The following is a 22,393-nucleotide window of genomic DNA, read 5'->3' on the forward strand; positions in this document are numbered from 1 at the left end:
ACAGCACTTCTAGTCAAGTGAATACAGTGTCATAAATACAAAATCAAATAGGGGTAAAACAGGAGTGAATTTAAATAGGAAAGCGGGTAAGCTACTATTGTAAGTAGGCTGTTTATGTTTTCTTTATGTAAGTAGGCTGTTTATGTTTTCTTATTGGCAACGTTACGTAGCGCTCTATATGAAAATCACTGGCTGTGCTGTGTGCAGTGAAATGGCGGAGGTTTGAAATTTGTTATACTGGATATTATGAACTGCTATATATATTATGATTATTAAGGTAAATACATTGTTTGTTCTCTATTAAAATCTTTCATTTGCTAACAATGCCTACTAGTAGTTAGTGCCTTCAGTAGTCTGAATCTTTTATTTAGCTGGCAGTAGTGGCGCTCGCTGTATTGCAGTAGTTCGAGCAACGAAGATTTTTGGTGAGGTAAGTGATTTGTGAAAGGTACAGGTTAATGTTAGTCAGGGCCATTCCCTTGTAGGGATTTCTGAAAGTCAGATTGCGTTGCGCTAAAAAATATTGTGTGTCAGTTTAAGCACAGTCTTGTATAAATTGTCCAAAGGCGACGTTTCGTATGTTTTTACTGTAATATTTTTTCTGCTTGAGCTTTGTCATGTTTAGGTATAAGTTACTGCTATTTGCCAGGCATAGTGTTACTGAATTTAACTTTGTGTTGCTCTTCTAAGCCAGTTTACTACTGATTTATTTTTCTTGTTTGCTGCTCATTGCCTTATATTAGTTTTAATATTGTTGCTTACTTTGCCAATTTGAAGTTTTTGTCATTGATGTTTGTGTTAATTGTTTTGTGCTGCTGCATTGCCTCGTCCCTTAGTTTAGCATCTGAGCTCAGTAAATTTAAGTTAGCTTAAGAGGGGGTAGACTATATAAGAGAATGAGTTGCGATGAATTTGAAGAAATTCACTGAGAGGTTATACGAAAAAAGTACAGAAAGCAGGTATAGGTAGGATTTTCTTGGAAATAAATAATGAGGTAAGAAATATGTGAAATAAATACAGAAAGCATGCTTGGATAGGATTTTTTGGTGGAAGCAAAGGTTGAAATAAGACGAAAGATCTATGGAATGAAGTTTTTGGTTGGACTGCAGTACCAAATGTTACACTGTAAACAAACCCTGTCCTTTCCTTTTGTGTCATCCCTCTATATGTTTGTGTACCCTTGTGTATTTGTGTTTTTCCTATCTTTATGTGTTTAGCTGATGAGAGCTATGTTGTAGAAATTTTCTAATACTATGCTATTTACTTTGTAAATACGTTTAGACATTATTTATTCTGTTTTGTTTTAATGCTCATGTGTGAAGTTGATGTTTCAATAATTATTCTGATGTTTTATGTATTTACTTATGTCATAATTCCTATAACACTGATGTATATGTTTATTTGTATTCTTTTGTAAAGCCTGTACCACAAATGTTATCTGTATTGTTATGTTCTTTAATGATGTATTTTGTACCTTTGTTATTGTATTTTTATGTTATAAAATTGTAATTGACACTAGTTCATCAAATTAAGTAACTTGTAAGTTACATTTCGCTGCACACGTTTCTGTTAGTCATAGTACATGGACAATATGTGAGAAGTAGGGACTGTTAGTGTTTGCACGTGTGTTGATAATTCAGCAAGGGACTGGATAACAGCATTGCTGGTTCTAAGGACAATTCCAAAAACTTTGTGAGTGTACAAGTGGTGATTATGGACTTGCTATATTAACTGCAAGACTCTTCAATGGTGATTGTGCACCCGCACAGTCACAACAGATGGCTGCTGGCCACCTCTACAAGGACTACAGTGGGTCTGCATCTCTGATGAACCACCAATACCATTATTTCTACAAGGACTACAGTGGGTCTGCACCTCTGGTGGCCCACCAATACCATACTCTCTACCAGGACTACAGTGGGTCTGCTCTGTGATGACCTACCTACCAATCTTCTTCAAAACGTCGAATGACTCTGCTGTGGGTTTGCTCTGTTGTGGCCCATTACCTGTCAGCATGTCAAGAGTCAGCACTGTCTTTCAGTTGGAAGGACAACACTACTTCTTCAAGACTGCATGGAAATCCACTACTTCCGTGTGCATTGTCTTTTACTGCTCAGAGTTTGAAAAAAAAACCACTGAAATTTTACTGTGATGAACAATCTGGACTGTCTTTATGGACTGTGAGGAAATTTTAGCTTTTGACCAACATTGTATAAATAAGTGTGTGCATTTGATATCTTTGTTATTGTAATTAAAATCATTATTGGCCATTGCCCAAAACAATTTGTAAAATTTTTTGTGGGGGGCATGGGGGCTATGTATGTAGGCTGTTTATGTTTTCTTTACGTAAGTAGGCTGTTTATGTTTTCTTATTGGCAACGTTACGTAGCGCTCTATATGAAAATCACTGGCTGTGCAGTGTGCAGTCTGTGGCTAGTTTGCATTGTTGTCTGCCATTGTAGTGTTGGGCAGCGGCAGCTGGATGTGAACAGCGCGTAGCGTTGCGCAGTTGGAGGTGAGCCGCCAGCAGTGGTGGATGTAGGGAGAGAAATGGCGGAGGTTTGAAATTTGTTATACTGGATATTATGAACTGCTATATATATTATGATTATTAAGGTAAATACATTGTTTGTTCTCTATTAAAATCTTTCATTTGCTAACTATGCCTACTAGTAGTTAGTGCCTTCAGTAGTCTGAATCTTTTATTTAGCTGGCAGTAGTGGCGCTCGCTGTATTGCAGTAGTTCGAGTAACGAAGATTTTTGGTGAGGTAAGTGATTTGTGAAAGATACAGATTAATGTTAGTCAGGGCCATTCCTTTGTAGGGATTTATGAAAGTCAGATTGCGTTGCGCTAAAAAATATTGTGTGTCCGTTTAAGCACAGTCTTGTATAAATTGTTCTAAGGGGACGTTTCACTATGAACAGCACAGCGGACGCATTATCGTAGCCACGATAAACACAACGCCAACACTCATCACAGAAGTACAAGTTTATATGTCAATTAGCTTCGCAATTAATAAAGATACCGAAGAAACGTATGATGAGAGAAAACAAATTATTCACACAGTTAAGGGAGACCAAAATTTAATTGTGATGGGTGACTGGAATTCGATAGCACGAAGAAGAAAAGGATAAACATTATGGTGATATGGATTGGGCGAAAGGAATGGAAGCCTGGTAGAATTTTGCATTGAGCATAATTTAATCTCCGATAACACATGGTTTAAGTTTCATGTAATAATGATGTATGAGCAGAAAAACTTGTAGACAACAGTAATATTAATTTTGATTATGTAATGGTAAGACTGAGATTTCTGAAGCAGATTTTAAACTGTAATATATCCCTTTAGGCAGACGTGGACTCCGACGACAATATATTATTTATAAACTACAGATTAAAACTGAAGAAACTGCAAATTGATGGGAGGTGGAACCTGGGTAGATTGAAAGAATCGGAGCTTGCTGAGAGTTTCAAACATGGACTGAAGCATGAAGAAGGAATAAAAGAAAAAAACGAATGCGAAGCTTTGAGAAGTGAAATATTGAAGGCAGCTTCGATATCACAGAAGATAATGGCTGTAATTGATGAAAGGGAAAATGTACAAATACAGCAAATGAAGAAGGCGAAATGGAATGCGAACAGCTAGAAATGAAACCGAGAGAAAGTGCATAATGTGCGAATCTAAGCTGGAATGTGTAGAGGAAAAATGTAAATCTATAGAACGATGTGCAACTGGGGGAGAGATACATGCCGGCCGGTGTGGCTGAGCGGTTCTAGGTGCTACAGTCTGGAACCGCGTGATCGCTACGGTCGCAGGTTCGAATCCTGCCTCGGGCATGGATGTGTGTAATGTCCTTAGATTAGTTAGTTTTAAGTAGTTCTAAGTTCTAGGGGACTGATGACCTCAGCAATTAAGTCCCATAGTGCTCACAGCCATTTTTTGAGAGATACGTATAACACATACACGAAAACAAGAGAACCAGATAGCATACCTATAACAATCAAGAGCTCAGATGCAAAATCAGTACTAAGTAAGGAAGAGAAACCTGAGAGATGGAAGGAATCTACATAGGGACTATACAAAGGAAATGAACTAGCACACAGTAACATAGAAAGAGAAGGGAAGTAAACTAAGTTGAGATGGGGGATATGTCGCAGCGAGAAGAATTTACAGAGCGCCGAAAGACTTAAGTTGAAAAAAAAACCCCTGCACAGACGAAACTCGTTCGCAATTATTGAGATATTTATGAAAGCCAGCCACTACAATACTATTCTGCTTAGTACGTATGTAGCGTGTATCAGGCAGGGAAGACACACTCAGACTTTCAGAAGACTGAATTATTTAAAATTCCAAAGAAAGAAAGTTTTTAAAGGTGTCAGTATTACTGAACTAATGGTTTCATAAATCATTATTGCATAATACTGACACGAATTATTTACAGAATAATAGAAAAACTGCTAGAAATCGGCTTCGGGGAAGACCAGCTTGGGTTCTGGAGAAATGTAGGAATACGCGAGGCCAAACTGAGCCTACGACTTATCTTATAAGATACGTTAACGACAAGAAAACCAACGTTTAAAGTACACGTAAACTTAGAGAATGCTTCGTCAGTGTTGACTGGATTATACTCTTTCAATTTCTGAAGGTAGCAAGGACAAAATACAGTTAGTGAAACGTAACGTACAAGATGCACAGAAACCAGACAGGAGTTACAAGAGTCGAAGGACATGAAAGGTAAACAGAGGTTGAGTAGAGAGTAGGACAAAATTGAAGCCTGTTTCTGACGTTATTCAGTCTGTACATTGTGTAAGCAGTTAAGCAAACCAAAAAAAAAATTTGGAGAAGGGGTTAATGTTCAGGGCGAATAGCTAAAGGCTTTGAGGTTCGTCGATGACCTTGTAATTCTGTCAGAGGATGGTTTTGGGTTAACAATTGAATGTGATGGATAGTGTCTTGGTACGATTTAAGGCGAACATCGAAGAAAGTGAAACAACGTAGTCGAATGAAATCAGGCGATGACGAAGGAATTGGATTAGGTAATGGGACACTAACTGTAGTAGATCACTTTTGCTACTTGCACAGTAATATGAGTGATGTTAGCCGAAGTAGAGAGGGTATAAAATGCCAAGAATGACGTTTCTGAAGAAGAGAAACTGGCTAACATAGAATACAAATTTAAATGTGATGAAGTCTTTTCTGAAGGTATTTGTCTAAAATGTGGCCTTGCGCGGGAATGTATCGTGGACGGCAAGCAGTTCAGTCAAGAAATATGGTGGTGCAGAAGAAAGCCGAAGATTAGGCGGGTAGATATCGTAACTAATGAGAAAGCGCTCAATAGAACTTGGGGAAAAAGAAATTTATGGCTTTCCTTGACTTAAAGATGGGATCTGTTGATAAAGCCGTCGAGGGAAGCGAGGAAGAGCGATGGGCGGAGGTGGGAGGGGAGCGGCGAAGTCGTAGAGGAAGAACAAGAGACGTATACAGTAACCAGGTTCAACTTGATGTTATTTGGTGATGAAGAGATCTGCATAGGAAAGAGAAGTATGGAGAGCTGCATCAGTGTAGTCTTCGGACCGAAGACCACAACAAGAACAACTTGAATAATATAAAGAGACCATGACAGCGCTGTAAGTTTTGCACGAAATTTGTTTCGGTTAATCGATGGGCAGGACACATGATAAGCAGTTGAGAGTTTGTTTGGGGCCTTCAGATGTAACTGGGACAATTTACATTCTTCAAACCAGAGCAGAGACACCTATAACTACTACTCGCGCAGTTTCAGTAAAATATCGAACTGTTCTGATGTTTCTATAGACATTTTGCTACGGATGATGTGATGGTGGTCATCAGGAAATGAACTATGATGAATAATTAATACGGAAGTGGTAACCTACGAGTACATGGTGGAGAGCCCTTGAAATGACGGTATAATGAGGAATGGTTTTACACAACACCTTAAAACATGAATAGCACTTTCTTCGTTTCATGAGCTTGCTTGTGGAACCATCTAAGAAGTGCATGAAATAGGGCGGGAAGCTGTTCACAGAGGAAGCTAACGTCTATTGAAATTACATATTATTTTTAAATTTGCCAAAAAGGCTATGGTGGCGAATAGTGACTAAGCTTTCACTATTGTTTCAGACCACCTCTAGTGGATAGGTGATGAGCTGTTATAAATGGATACTCAAGTCCAGCGAAAAATTAAATAACAATTTATTTCGTCTCGTTTGTAGCCTTGGATTTTCGTCCCGTTGTTGTACCTTTTATTAATTCACCCTGTTCAGGTAATAGAAAAGGTAATGTGATCATAGTCTAAGATAAAAATCTGAAGCTCGATGGAGAAAGTAAGAGAAAGAAATGTCAAAGAACTGTTCCTCTCCCCAAGAAAATAAATAATCTATTTATATCCTTCGTAAAAGGAAACGAGTGCAGTGATAACGAGATCTTCTATTTCAAGAACTGTTATATAGTAGAAAAAAGAGGAATAATTAAAAATCGCGAATGCTAACAGTTTTCAGAAATTTTATTTTCAAGGGGATATTTCCAAAAACTGCTACGGTCGCAGGTTCGAATCCTGCCTCGGGCATGAATGTGTCTGATGTCCTTAGGTTAGTTAGGTTTAAGTAGTTCTAATTTCTAGGGGACTGATGACCACAGCTGTTAAGTCTCATAGTGCTCAGAGCCATTTGAACCATTTTTTTTCCAAAAACTCTCGATAGTCATTAAGAGGTAATAGCATTCACAGAGATAATTATTAGAGACATGATTTAACGCGAGGCGTCCTGCGGCAATGTAATAATTAGATAATATTTGACGGTGTTTTCACCGCTGATATGGCATGTTCAAACGTGCTAGGGCCATTCACGTAGCTGTGCAAAATCACTGTGCCAGGTGTCGTAGTGTTTTGCGCATTTACGCAGCCACCAGAAGACTCGGGTTCGAATCTTGGTCCTGTTACAAATCTCCAATCGTCGCTTCAGCCTTCATATATATATATATTACATAAATTTTCTTAGTGTATTACGACAGAAATATCACCTGGAAGTACATAGATTTGACTACTCAATTACGTACATGAACTGAAAATGGTTATTTGATCCAAAAGTTCGTCTTTGTATCTAATCGCTTCCTTAGGCATACTTAATCTGTAGCGTTTTCAATCGAACTGACAATTTCTATCCATAATTTTCCAGTTACTACGTCAGGTAGTAACGTCAGTTTATGCATTCTGCGGATACAAATATTAATCTTTGGGAATACAACACAAAGTTCTAGAGAATGATATTACAGTGTCGGGCATGAAACTGATAAACTACCTGGCTATCAGTTATAAATCTCGTGGGGCTGTTAGTGGGTAAACCGCCCCATTCCCGATTCTTTAAGGAATCTAATCACTCTATTAGTTTACTCGTTTTCAGTGGTAAGGGGCAATCTGGAATGATTTCTTGAGTGGAAGTGAACATCTTAAGAAAGATAGCCTGAAAAGCAACTTTATTGTCGATTAAAGGTTTCCGTATGCATGGTTACCACCTTCAGATGTCGATAAGAGGTTATTACGCGTCTCCTATGCTAGCTATACCTGGCAGTGTTTTAGAATGGTGACCTGTACTAGGTGTACAACAATGATGAACAATGAATAGCTAAGTTGCGGTTAAAACACAGTACACAGAGTAATTCGCCATATGCTCGTGTCCCATACGAGACACTACTGTGTACTTCAGTCCACTCAGGGCACCGCTAGGCTTACGCAATGAAGTACACAGTAGTGTCTCGTATGGGACACGAGCATATGGCGAATTACTCTGTGTACTGTGTTTTTTTGCCAATTCATTGTTCATCTCGTTCCTCCCATAACTGGCAATGTTTTAGAACGGGGACATGTACAGCTAGTATGGGAGACACCTAATAACCTTTTATCGAGTTCTGAAGGTGGTAACCATGCTTACCGAAACCGGTAATCGACAATAAAGGTTCATCACAAGCGATCTTAGCTGAGTCGTTCACGTGCTCTCAACGAATATCTCCCTTTTAAGAAAGGTTAATAATCAGGTATCTCTATGCTTATGATGTGATATCTCCCGAGAAATGTGTAGTACAATGGTATAGATTTGCAAGTACGTTCGGTAGTACAAACAGGTACTGTCTGCAAGATGTGTTGCAAATGGAGACGATAGTAAATAAATAACAAATTGAAACGTTATGTCAGATGCCGAATGTCTATTGTATGTATAGCGAAAAAACAGTAAGTAACAAACTTTTTTTCCTTTCATCATTTTGTGTGCGACGTGGGCGAGAAAAATTTTCGAAAACCTTTAAAACCATGTGCAAAGTCTGCTGGAGGTCACTAAGCACTCTCATTCTCAAATACTAGATAATTATAGACTAGGGGAGGGGTTGACATGTGACTTTAGATGGGTCCAGATAGTTTTGAAAATTTTTATCGAGGTCCAGAAGAAAACCTTCATATTCCACACTAATTTTTTAAATTTTCACTCACAAAATAATATGAAATACAACAGTCAGTCATACATGTATTCCAAAATCCACAACAAAGCTCACATTCCTTACTAATTTTTTATTTTAATTTTCATGCTCAAACTAATATGAAATGCAAAGACAAGCATGTATGTACTTACAAAATTCAGAAAAATCTTATATTCCTCACTTTTTATTTTCAGTCAATAATTTTGAAATACAACAGATAGCCATATCTTCATTAAAAACTCAATGGGAGAAATTTCATTTGCGGTCTTGAGCTAGTTTCTTTAAGTTATTCATGTGGGGAACAGCTTATGCCATTGGAGTCTAAATGGTGGACAGCCGTTAATCTTGAGCGATACTTGTTCTTCAGTTTCACATGTATATAAGGAGCAAAGCATAATAGCCACGTATGTGATTATTTTTTGCAATTTTCATATTTTTCTGAGACATGTGCATTCAAAATTTCTTCAGCGGTTGCAGTTTTATACGTTTGCAAGGTATCTCCATTCGAAATAAAGGCTTTGAAAGGCAGGACTACTTCGCAACCACATCCGTCAATTCTGCCGCTGGAGAAGCTTCAAAAGGCGATGTTAAGAACCTCGACAGCTTCTCCATCTCTGAAAAGTCTTGGAATCTTGCTACAAATTCCATCTTAAGATCTGACATAGAATTTTACAAGGTTGAAATGTCTATTCCAGAATTATTTTTTTACTCATAAATTGCTTGAAAGTGAAAATATTCTTGACTTGCAATGTCTTTTTCAACGATAGCCAGCTTGCGACGAGAAGAAGACACACTTTGTATCAGATCATATAGTAATTTCCCACTTCCCTGTAGCTCGGTAGTGAGTGCATTTAAATGTTTCAGAATGTCTTTCAGAAAGCTACAGCTAGAGTACGGCGTTCGTCTGCCAGGGACTCCAATGGTGTCTTGCTTCTTGTGAATCCAAGTATTCTAAGAAGGACGTTACTTTCTTTATTTGCCAAAAACGTTGAATCACTTGACCTTTACTTAGCGAACGAGCACTGTTGTACTGCACTAAGTCAGAATGCGCTGAATCGCACTCAGAAAGAATCTCTTTGATCTGTCTGTGCTGAAGAGCAGAGCCAGACCTCATAAAATTAGTCAACTTGATCTACCTGTCAATTACTTCTTTCAGAATTACACTAAGTTTTCCATGAATTGCTGCCTGGTGAATTATGCACTGATAAGATAGTAGCTCGGCATTCTTATCTCTGATTCTCTTTATTAGTCCTTATTCTTTGCCGATCGTCGCCGGAGCCCAGTCGGTTGAAAGAGACACCATTTTATCGTAACTAATGATTGCTTTAGTCATCAGAAGTCTTAAATAAATCTTCTCTGGGCGTCTTGCCTTTCAACGGCAATATTGTTAGCAATTCTTCTCTAAATTCGTTACTTCCAGTATCCAAGAATCGCACGTAAATGGACAATTGCTCTTCATCAACAACCTCGCATGATTCATCTAGAGATATGGCATAGCAAGTCGCCTTCTGTGGAAGTTCGAACAAATTACTTTTATTGAAAGCAGCCAAAATTTAGGTTCATCTTTTATTACTTCTTGCCTACAATGGAATACCTTGAACTGCGTCAACAACATGTTTTTCTCATCAAAAAGTGCCACGGCCATTTCCATCATACATTAGTTTCACTACTCAGAGTCTCAAAATGGCTTCTGGTATTTAGTAAATGTCTAACACACACTCATTGCTGCTTCTACAGATTTTTCTTGCTCGGTCATAGAGAAAATTACAATAGCATGTTCTTTTTTTCTTTTTAAAGCTAGATGTGCCTGGAGTCTTTCTTGACGACCTTCACACCCACAAGAATATTTTTATGGAATTGCTGATGAGTTGTTTCGTAGTGTCGTTTTAAACTGGCACTTTTAGCAAGAGCGACAGTTCTGTTGCACATGAGATAAACTGGAACAGCACCATACCAGTCAGGCAGCGTAAAACAATATTGTTCGGTCCACTCAGTCAAAGACGTCTTATTTTCAGTATCAACCTTGCGCCTCTTAGGATTCATGTAGATGCAAAAGAAACGTTATAAGCCTCGATAATTCCGAAACGCTTCGTGCGAGAACGCAACAACTACTGACAAAGTAACAATAAAATATGTGTACTTTATTTAGATTCGGTCTTTACGAAAATACCGGCGCCCGACACACAGCACGTGACGATGCAACGCAAAGGAGCTACTTTGGTGTCAGTGTATCCCGCCGCACACCAATGAAACCGCGTGCAGAGGAGCCGCACTGCAAAGGAGGCGCTTCGGTGTCAAAGATTCCCGCCGCCGAGTGAACCCGTCCAAAGTTTCATGAAGTAGCTTTAAGCTGTTGTTCGAGTTACTAACAGGAGAATGGTGGTCAAATGTACATGCCTTCTCCGATTTAATGGAGGTTTCCGACGCTGCCATAGTTAGATTGATTTATAAACTGAAGAGACAAAGAGACAGGTACACATCCGTAATATCACGTAGTGACCCTGCTAGCTGGCAGAACTGCGCAACACGACGTGGCATGGACTCGACTAATGTCTGAAGTAGAGCTGGAGGGAACTGATCATGAATGCTACAGGGTTGTCCCTAAATCCGTAAGAGTATGAGGGGGTGCAGATATCTTCCGAACAGCACGTCGCAAGGCATCACAGATACACTAAATAATCTTCATGTCTGCGAGGCCTGGTGGCCAGCGGAAGTGTTTAGACTTAGAAGAGTGATCCTGGAGCCACTCTGTAGCAATTCTGGACGTGTGAAGTGTCGTATTGTCCTGCTGAAATTGGCCGGGTCCGTCGAAGCGCACAATGGACGTGAATGGATGCGAGTGATCAGACAGTATGCTTACATAAGCGTCACCTGTCAGAGTCGTATCTAGACGTCTCAGGGGTCCCATATCACTCCACCTGCACACGCCCCACACCATTACACAGCCTCCACCAAGTCACTGATAACACGCAGGGGCAATGGATTCATAAGGTTGTCTCCACACCCGTACACGTCTATCCGCTCTGTAACAGTTCTGGCACTAAATGTAACTGGGTTTTCTCCTTTGATGCTAGTCAATTGTCAGGATGAGCATTACTGAAAAGGGCATTTGATTCTAAAGCATTATGTCAGGGTGAAAATACTAAATAAATTAATTTTTCTCTCTTAACAACATGTGGGCAGGGTGGGTTCTTCCTTGGCTCAGGTATGAGGTAGAATGAAACAGGATTTTTACATAAGATAACTTTTATTGAAAGTTTCGTACAACTGTATCTCACTGGATGCTCTGGTTCGGAGAGCGGCATCTGTGTCGTTTGCGAAGCCTTCTGCTGCGGCAGCGGCGTCTGATTACGCGTAGCGGTGTGTATCTCGTGGCCCTTTTAATTATTGCGAGCGAAGTCGTGCATCGGATGGTGATACTTTGGATGTGGCGTCCCAGTGTTTCTCTTCTCTAAGCGGTCGCGTGTGTTGTGCGTCGGCCAGCGGAGCGGCGCGGCGGGGGAAGGCCAGTGTCCCGGACTCGAACAACGGACTCCACCTTGCCAATCTTCGGCTGTCAGATCTTCATCCCAGCTCACAGGTGACTGCTGATGTGAGGCCGTCTCCTTCCTGTCCTCACGAGTCACCCGAGTACGTAAAAATCAGACTTCAAATACCTTTTAACTTCTGTCTTCTGGCGCCGAGGCTGCTGCTTGCTACTCCATTACAGCGGCGGACTTGGTGCGTCTGTGCATGACGCACTTTCTTCTTGCATGACGGTCTTCAGCACCGAAACTGACTGAAAACTACTGCTACTCTTCTCTTCTTCCTTCGTCTGTCGGGCCCACTGCGTCTCGCGTGTTTATTCACTTCAGTTTACTGGAGGTGAACGACTTCACGATCATTGCCTCTTCTGTCACGTTGAAAAGCTTCTCGAAGAATCTTCTTAACGTCGGTCATTGGCTCTTGGACTGTAGGCGAGGGCCTTTGCTCACATGTGACAACTGAGAAACACGTGAGCCGGTCGGGCGATGCCCTGACGGCTGAATCGACAGCGTCCGCTTATGTGGAACTTGCTGACTTCATGGTCATTGTCTCTTCTGCTATGCTGTTCTGCCCGCTGTTTGCCAGTGTGTAATTCTTCTAAACTAAACTAAGTTTTTCATTTATATTCTAATTCCTACTTCACTTTGATTTCACTAATTTATTTACTTAAGTATCACTCAACAGCTCGATACAATCTCAAACGAGACTCGTCCGACCAGGCAATATCTTTCCAGTCATTAACAGTCCAATGTCGGTGTTGCGAGGCGTAAAGCTTTATAACGCGTAGTTAGTCATCAAGGGTACACGAGTGAGCATTCGGCTTCGAACGCCCACTTCGAAGATGTTTCGTAGAATGGTTCGCATACTGACACTTGCTGATGGCCCAGCATTGAAATCCGTAGCAATCTGCGTAAGGGTTGCACTTCTGTAACGTTGAACGACTCTCTTCAGTCGTCGTTGGTCTTGTTCTGGCAGGATCCTTTTCTGGCCGCAGCGATGTCGGAGATTTGATGTTGTGGCTGATTCCTGGTATTCACGGTACACTCGTGAAATGGTCTTACGGGAAAGTCTCCACTTCGTTGCTACCTCGGAAATGCTGTGTTCCATCGCTCATGCGCCGAATATAACACCTCTTTGAAACTCTCTTAGAACTGGATAACCTGGCCTTGTAGCAGCAATAACCGATTTAACAATTGCATTCGACACTGATTGTCTTTTATAGACGTTGCCGACAGCAGCGTCGTATTCCGCCAGTTTACATATCTCTGCATTTGAATACCCATGGCTATACTAATCTCTTTGGCCCTTCAGTGTAATTATTCAGCAGTTAATTTTACACTGTTGGAAAAAATTACAAGGGTGACGCTGAAACGAATCGTTATCTACAGAAAAATATATTTTAACTAATATTGAGAACGTAATTTGTGCTTATAACGTAATTTTCGCTGACCAGTTCTTGACCTAACGCGGTCAAGGGCTGCGCCGCGGTCCGCCAATTGCCGACTGCCGGTGTAGGTTACACGCGAGCAGTGAGCACTCTGGCCCACGACACTTTGATATTTGATATAATTTATTAAGGCTTAAATATATAATTTTACCTCTTAATAAGCAGATTTTTATTCAGTCATATGGCTAGGGCTCCCCGTCGAGCAGACCGTTCGCCAGGTGCCGGCCTTCCAGTTTGACGCCCCTCTGGGGACCTGCCGTACATGGGGATGATGAATGATGATGAGTGCATCACAACACCCAGTCCCTGGACGGAGAAAATTCCCCGACCCAACCGGGAATCGAACCCAGGCCCAGAGGATTGGCAATCCGTCACGGTGACCATTCAGCTACTGGGGGTGGACAATGAGCAGATTGCAACAACGTTTTAAATATGCAAATTCTGTTAGTAAATTTATGAAATTCTGGATATTTAGTTTTTTTGGCGTTGGGAGTCGTTATGTAGGCAACCTGCAGCTAAGGCTGCGATCAGTTTGCCCATTGAGTAATATGGACAGTCTGCAAGTGACTCACATAGCTTACAACAAAAGCATCTGCTGTCTCTCCTTACGACTAACGGTACAAACATAGGGAATTTTAAAGAACAGCTACATCAGCAATGAACGCCCCGGACTTTGCAGTAATTGCTGTGTGTTGCGGGGTTGCCTACCTGTGTGGATGCCGATGCGCAGCTTGAGCTGGTCGTGCGGCCGGTGGCGGATGGTGAATCCCCGCACGGCCTGCAGCAGCGCCAGCGCCATGCGAGCCACCTCGCGGGCGTGCAGCGTACCGTTCCGCACCGGCAGCCCCGACACCACCATGTACGCGTCGCCGATGGTCTCCACCTGCCGGGAAAGAGAGGCGTGAGTGCACATTCATCAAAGCCTTACTTTCCCTGACAGAGCGTACAAGTCAAAACCAAGAATCGAACATGTTCATGCTTCTCTTTCATGCTATCTTTGGGGGACAAAATGAAACTTTCGTTACCATTTTCCACCTCAGGCCCTAATTGTCTCCATCTAACCTAACGGAGGCCTCGGGATACCCTATGAATCAGTATCACACAAAAAAGATTTCGTATTCTCATTCATTGTTTTCGACAAATAGCAACCTTCCCAGGATCATGGGCTTCTCTACAGACCCATCTGTTACCACAACTTTCATAATATGGGAGCATAATAAATATTGTCAGTATTTTCTTCTCTTCCTGTTTGTGCATGGCGCAATGTCACACGCCACAACATCATACGACATGGTTTAAAGCCGATATCCAGTAAAGGTATGATCGGTTGACCCGTTTTTGGTCTTTTGACAAGTTCAGAATTCCTTCAGAATTTAGGTTTTGGGATTACTTTTACAACGCGCACAGGCATTAAATTTTAATGAATTGAAAACAGTCATAGCCATCGACATTCAAGAAATTGGTATCAACATACTAATCATCATATGTAAGCACTAGCTTCTTGGTTGTTGAAAGCAAAAGGATTATCCACTACTGGCTTGCTGGACATTTCATAGCTTCACCAGAGCGGCGCTGGCTGTCATTTTACAGTGTTCTTCTAGGACCTTCACAACTAACGTAGGGGGCTCGTGGTACACACAGTCCCCACTTCCTTCTCCTTGTGGGCAATCCGCTACTTCCTGCTATTGATAGTCTCCTACCATGTGGACCAAATGTTGGACTTGAGGGAGAGCAACAAGGATTTGACGTGGAAGATCAACTACAGATGCCATATTTACAGCCAGGCAAGTAGTAGAAAGGAAACAGCAATTTGGGAAAGCTATCATAGTTGCGTTTATAGATATAAAAAAGACTTTGATGCATTTAGAAGGGAAGAGATATGGTAAGGTCTGAATAGACTGCTATTGTCAAAAGGAATGCAGCTCAGAAGAAGAAATTTGTACAACAAATAACAGTATTGCACTATAATAGATAGCAAGAAATCGTATATGTTCGCTAAGGATGTGTGTTCTCTCGAGTGCTCTTTACTATAGCCATGGACAACAAAAATAAAGAAAATTCGCCAAGAATCAATATAAGATGGCATTAAAATCATAGCACATGCATATAATGAGATGATTTAGGAATAAAACGAGCAGAAATTAAAAAGAACAACTAAATACCAGGCAGAGAAAATTGAAGAATAACACATGGAAATAAGCTTAGCCAACAATGTGGTAGTGAATATCAGCAGGAAAAATAAATAGTGAAGGTGGAATTTGTAATGGACAACTAATTAACGAAGTAGATGTTTTCCAATATCTGAGAAGTAAGTTAAACAAGAAAGGAAATATCAAGGACGAAATTTCGGAGAGGAGACACAATTGATGAAAATTTTACTATTATATACCTCATAAAATTAGAAATTGGAAAGTACTTGCCAAAGCCAAGTTGTAGTGTACAAGGCATATTATCTGCCAATTTTTACCTATGGATGAGAATGCTGGACTTGGGTAAAGAAAGATCTGAGCAGGCTACAAGCGACAGGGATATGTTTTCTAACAGGGATCCTGGGTAAGACGACAGGAGATGTGATAATGATTGAAACAAAACTATACACCGTCAGATGAATCCCCTAAAAGAACTATGGAAAAAAATAGACTGAGATGGCCTGCCCACATTAAAAGAATGGGACCAGAAAGACTTGCAAGAAGAGGTCTAGAATGTAGAGAATCTGTGAAGGAGAGCAATTGTAAGACGACGACAAGATGGGGAAGCCAGGTGACGGTTGATGTGGACTGAAGAGGAGTGCAGTGTGAGGAACTGCTACACGATAGACTTTGGGAGAAAAGAGAAGATCGGAAGAGGCTCTGTGACTGGCCTGCATAAACAGAAACGTTTAGGGAAGAACAAGGAGAAGAAAAAAAATTGTGTATTTATGATATTTCAACGTTTTGTTGTTGGCTATTCTTCTCATTTTAGTGCTACCGTTGATAACTATCTGTGAACTGCATACAATAGACTGACTACAAGGTTACAATTTAGACAGAATTCTGCTTATAATTATATCGTAAACGCCTGTCTTCGTAATACTGGATGTTGAATGACACATCCCATGTACAATTTCCTTACAGCAAATGTCAATAATAAAAAGAGAAATATAATTGAAAGTTACTTCTAAAATAAAACATCGTAGGAAAGAAACCTCTTCGTGTCATAACTGAATATGTAACCAGCTACCATAAACTTCGTGAAGAATAGTTTAGGTCGATTGGCATTACTAGCTTCAGAATATCCCAACTTCCTGAGGCTATTGTTAAACAGGGAAGTATTTTTATTTATTTTTTGTTTTTGGTCATCAATCCTCTGGCTGGGCCAATGTTCTCTCTTATGGCCCCATCCCAGTTATTTGTTGGATATATTGCAATTTCTGTTTTTGCCCATAGCCTTTACTCCCTACAGCTCCCTCAGGTAAAATGGAATTTAATCGATGATGCCTTAACACATGTCCTATCTTCCTGCCTCTTCTTCTTTTAAATGTATATCACATATTCCTCTCTTCCTCTATTCTGCGGAGAATCTCTTCATTTCTTATCTTCACAGTCACCCTGATTATCAACATCTCCCCACAGCACTACATCTGAATCGTTTCGATTCTGTTCCCTTCCAATTTCCCTCCATAATTCATTTCTATGCAACGCTGTAATTTTGGACCTAGGTTATGAAAATTTCTAGCTCAAATTAAGACCAATGTTTGATACCAATAAACTTATTTTACACAAGAATACCCTCTTTGTCTCTTTCAGTCTGCTTTTTGTGTACTCCTTGCTTTTGCGTCATGCATTGCTGCCCTTATAAGACAGCATAATATCTTCACTTAATCGACTTTGAGGTCTTCAATTTGATGATGATAAACTCATTGCTAATCTAGTTTCTGATACTCATGATATTCGTACTTCTTCATTCTTCTGTTAAACCATGTTATGTGCTAACTGAACTGCAACATCTTCTGGAATTATTTTTCACTTACACTGCGATTAAAGTGTCATCAATGAACCTTATCATTGACGTTTCTTTTCATCCTGTATTTTGCTACACTTCTGAACGTTTCTTGAAATAATGCCCATTAAGAAACACCAATCAAAGAATCCTGAACTGGTCCTTAATGATGGAACACTGTTCCATTACACACCCTTGTTAGAGCAGGAGCCAGTTATTATTTCTCTGACAATTAAGTAAAAAGCTTGTTATAACTGTTCCACAGCCACATTCCATAGACTTCTTTATTCCCCTACCTTTATTCGGTGTGTTCGATACATTCACCAGTTTGTCTATATGACATAGCAGTCTGTACCATTACTCACGTGTAGAACAGTTCTGTTTTATACAATCATATAGTTTTAATATTTTAATATACTGTAATATAAGATTTATTTGTTTAGAATCTCTTTAGGTGTCACATCGTACTTGTGTTTTGTATCGATGCCGTCACAAAATGACACATATCTTGGTACAACGTTCTTTGTACAAATATGAATTCTTGCAGAAGTTTTGTGTACTATCTGTTTAGCATTAAATTATCTGACGATGACCTATGAGGTCGAAAGCCAAAAAAAAAAAAAAAATAAATAAATAAATAAATAATGGTTCAAATGGCTCTGAGCACTATGGGACTTAACATCTGAGGTCATCAGTCCCCTAGAACTTAGAACTTCTTAAACCTAACTAACCTAAGGACATCACACACATCCATGCCCGAGGCAGGATTCGAACCTACGACAGTAGCGGTCTCGCGTTTCCAGACTGAAGCGCCTAGAACCGCTCGGCGAAACTGGCCGGCTGGTAACAAGCCAGTTCATAACAAAGTAGTAAATATCACTGTGGAACATTAATGCTAGGTATTCTAGTTATTAATAGTTTCTTTCCTTCATTGCTTCTTCGGTGTATAGACTGAACAGTAGGGGCGAAATACTGTGATCTTGTTGTATATCTTTTCTAATTCAGTCACTTTATTCTCTTTTCTCCATTCTTCACTTTTCCGTTAGTTACTGTACATATTGCATACCAGTCGTCTTTCACGATAAGTTACACCAATCTTCCTGAGAATTTTTGCTCAGTTTTTCTCTGTCAGACGCTTTTTCAGAGTAGACAAATCGTATGAACATGTCTTGATTTTACTTAAGTCTTGTTTCAAATATCTAGCGAAACGTTGGAACTGCTTCTGTATTGCCTATATCAATTCACAGCTACTGAGTGTGATTAATCGACCGCATGTTAGCAGGATCTTTTTGAAGACTAGCCTGCAGGTAGGTTACGAAGAGAACAAACTTAAAATTAAGAAGAAGGAGATGCCGTATATAGCTCGGCGTTCATGTAGATGGCCTCCAGGTGACCGATCCCAGTAACGACATCTCTGAGGCAGTGTAAATACAATCCGCCGTTCATTTCTGGAACTTTAATAATTTACTCGGGAAAAACTGCTGCCGTCAGAGGCAACTACTGTAGTATACATGATGTGTTGATGACAGAGGTTGCCGTTAAATATCGCAGATAGCGAAAGCAAGCCGAAGGTCTCAGTGCAGCATATAACCTATTAATTCAGCGTTGGAAACTAAACTGGTGAGCAATATAAACTATCATCGTCTGTGTGACAAAAGCTGTAGTACATCTGATGCCAGCTAGGCTTTAACCTGTGTGTAACGGCTGACAAGTAACGAGCTGAAAATGTGATAGTAACATTAGATCTCGTATGAATGACTGGGTTTCCAGGAGAACAAGCATTCCAAAAATATCTGACAACAGAAATAAAATTTTATTCGGTCTAATTAGAAAATCCTTTAGAAAAGCACTAGCAATTCTAATACTCTTCAGGTATTAACAAGTGACTCATAGTTGTTCTATACGGAATGGCCGTGCGGTTCTAGGCGCTACAGTATGGAGCCGAGCGACGGCTACGGTCGCAGGTTCGAATCCTGCTTCGGGCATGGATGTATGTGATGTCCTTAGGTTAGTTAGGTTGAATTAGTTCTAGATTCTAGGCGACTGATGACCTCAGAAGTTAAGTCGCATAGTGCCTAGAGCCATGTGAGCCATAGTTCTTCTGTCCACAAAAATCTTACAGCTGTAACAGAAACATCAATGACCGAGCGAGGTGGCGCAGTGGTTAGCACACTGGACTCGCATTCTGGAGGACGAAGGTTCAATCTCGCGTCCGGCCATCCTGATTTAGGTTTTCCGTGATTTCCCTAAATCGCTCCAGGCAAATGCCGGGATGGTTCCTTTGAAAGGGCATTGCCGACTTTCTACCCCATCCTTCCCTAATCCGATGACACCGATGACCTCGCTGTCTGGTCTCCTCCCCCAAACAACACAATCCCCGCTCCCACAAACTTCAATGTCTTGCGGTTAGCAAGCAAAAACGAGTTTCTACAGCGTTACCACGACGGCATACCACTACCGTCCACCAAGCTTACTCGAGAAGCCAGGATGATCTTCACTAAGTCTCCACGAGTGGAAAACATTGGCAGATGGCACCTTCTGCCAGGCCAGCACTTCGTAAGAAGAAGCACCAGCCAGTCACGGGGGGCTATCTCTTCACTCTGTCTACTTTAGCTGTTATTTTTTAACATTTGCTTATATTCAATTCTAGTTTTCTTGTCAGAGCCGGATTTTAGTGTAAGATACCATTTCTGTCTTCTAAAAATTGGTTTAATTTTTTGGGGTGATATTTAAATTTATCTCTGTTCTGTGACTTTTTAGACAGTATTTGGCATGTATCCCTGCTAGCCACCTCCCTGGGAGGGTTGTTAGGGTGTGTACACAAAGAAAGCGGAGTATCTGCGTAGTGCAGTCCAGCGTAAGGCGACTACAAGCAGCACAAAGAATATCGCCATGTTATCTAATGGGACAGCTCACAATGGCCGCCAGATGTCAGCACTTCCTACCCATCCGGAACGAACGAAACGTTCCTTGCTTCTTTCAGTGCTGCAGGTCGTCTGTGCACTGCAAAACGGGAATGGCTGTGCGCACACGCCTGCTGCTCTGCGACCTTTCTCAAACAATTTTAAAGATACTGTTCAGTAAAGACATGTCATTCTTTCGCATCTTCTAACCTCATTGATAAGCCATATGATGAACTAACTAGTGTTTAATTGTTGCAGAGATTGTTATGTTTTGATATTAAGTAACACACTGAACTAGATTAGAATAGATCTAAATGAAAGATAGGATCCACTGTGAGTTTACGTTTGCTTTATGTCAGGTCACACATTGTTGTGTATAAAATGTAGCTAGCATACTAAATTTTTCTTTAAACTGGGTAAATGTTCTATTACTAGCCGCAGTCTTGAGAAAAGGATTTGTATGTAGCACTTTCATTCAGCATGAATGCGCAAACGATTAGGTATTACTGATATATTCGTAACATCCCTTATATCTCAAAAAAAGTTTCAAGATACGAAACGAGATTTTGACAAATGGAGCATGCAAGGAACAGGCCGTTTCGCCATATGGATTACAAAAAAAACTATTTTCTCTAACGTGACATATGAATAACAACAAACTTTTTCTATGGAATCATCTAATTTGTAAGGTTCATCAACTGCTAATGAAATGAGAATTAGTGTGCCTTGGCAACAATGTAAGAGGAGAAATCACACGATCATTTTTATACCAAGAACGTGCTTTTTCATAACCAACAGACCTGACTAATCCTCACTTACCAGTTTAATAAACCACTGTTTCGGAATTCTGTGGCAACTACAAGTACATTAGCATGTTAGTGAGGTGACCTTGTGAAATCTCCACTGTGATTTGCCAAGGAAAGAAGATGTAGGTGTTTCTTAAAATTTGCCACTAATCCCATTAGGCTGCAAGTATGAAAGGGTTAATAAATTAGTCGAAAATCGCTCCTTCAGTTACAATTTCGACTAAGTCCTGTATCCCAGTGTGGTGTGATCCTGAGATCACTGTGGGACAAGTCGAATGTGAGCAAAATTTATGTACCAACACCAAAATTTGCAAAGCCCTCCGAATTAACCGAAACTCTGGTCCCACATTCCTCAACCATGTCTCTGTGAAGAGTCTAGTACTATACATTACCTCCTTCAAAATGGAGCCTACATGTATCATCGCAAACACAAAGTAGAAACCTTACTGATCCTAAACCCAAGTTTGATTTCAAAAGACGAAGCAACATAAAATCAGCTCTCACAAACATTTATGCTTTTTCAGTGTGCAATATGGATACTTAATACACAACACACAAACTCACTTGCTTTATAAAGCGCACATTTGATTGTTTTAACTTATTGTAAGTATTCAGTTCAGGACGAGGGAAAGCTGCGGTGTTCTATCCCATTAAAAGTTTCATGTGACGTAATTATTACATCAGCGTGTGTTTAGTGATCCTGTGTTGTGTTAGAGCTGATCAAAGTTCATCACACAGTAAGTGATCATTGTGGTAAACTTGCATATTATCCATTGGTCATTGACTATAAGTGTATATGCTGTTTTGATAGTACTTTCTGAAGACTGTTATTTCATTTACGGATACTAGTGAATTAACTATCTTTGTAATGTGAGTGTTCTATAGGTACCGTTCATGCTAGACATTAGGCGTAATATGTTATGGTAATGACTATCCCTAAATCAGATTCATTACTCACTACCTCTGTGTGTGGCTGAATATGATGCTTTAACTTAACGTAGTTTATAGTTATTATTTGCGTTATTGTAAAAGTTGTAAGAGAAAATTTAATTAAGAGTATTTCGTATTGAAAAAAATCTTGTGTCCTTTATGGAGAGCATAAAGACTTGATGGTATAACAGGCGGGGGAGGCGGTGGGAGTGGGTCTGTGACAATACGTACCCTCCGCCACACACCACACGGAGGCTTGCGAAGTACAGATGTAGATCCACTCAAAAGTAGTTTCAAAAACAATTTCAACAACATTT

The 22,393-nt window shown here is 40.2% G+C and overlaps 1 protein-coding gene across 1 annotated transcript in view; it reads right to left on the minus strand.

The window, feature by feature from the left end:
• The window catches only part of LOC126188367 (atrial natriuretic peptide receptor 1-like), a 362,237-nt gene that overhangs the window by 70,969 nt on the left and 268,875 nt on the right, over positions 1 to 22,393 (minus strand). The window contains exon 17 of the mRNA XM_049929966.1: positions 14,168 to 14,342. Within this exon, the coding sequence (XP_049785923.1) occupies positions 14,168 to 14,342 (175 nt within the window). The remainder of the gene's footprint in view (positions 1 to 14,167; positions 14,343 to 22,393) is intronic.

Source organism: Schistocerca cancellata, chromosome 5, assembly GCF_023864275.1.
Source record: "Schistocerca cancellata isolate TAMUIC-IGC-003103 chromosome 5, iqSchCanc2.1, whole genome shotgun sequence".
In the NCBI taxonomy this organism is placed as follows: domain Eukaryota; kingdom Metazoa; phylum Arthropoda; class Insecta; order Orthoptera; family Acrididae; genus Schistocerca; species Schistocerca cancellata.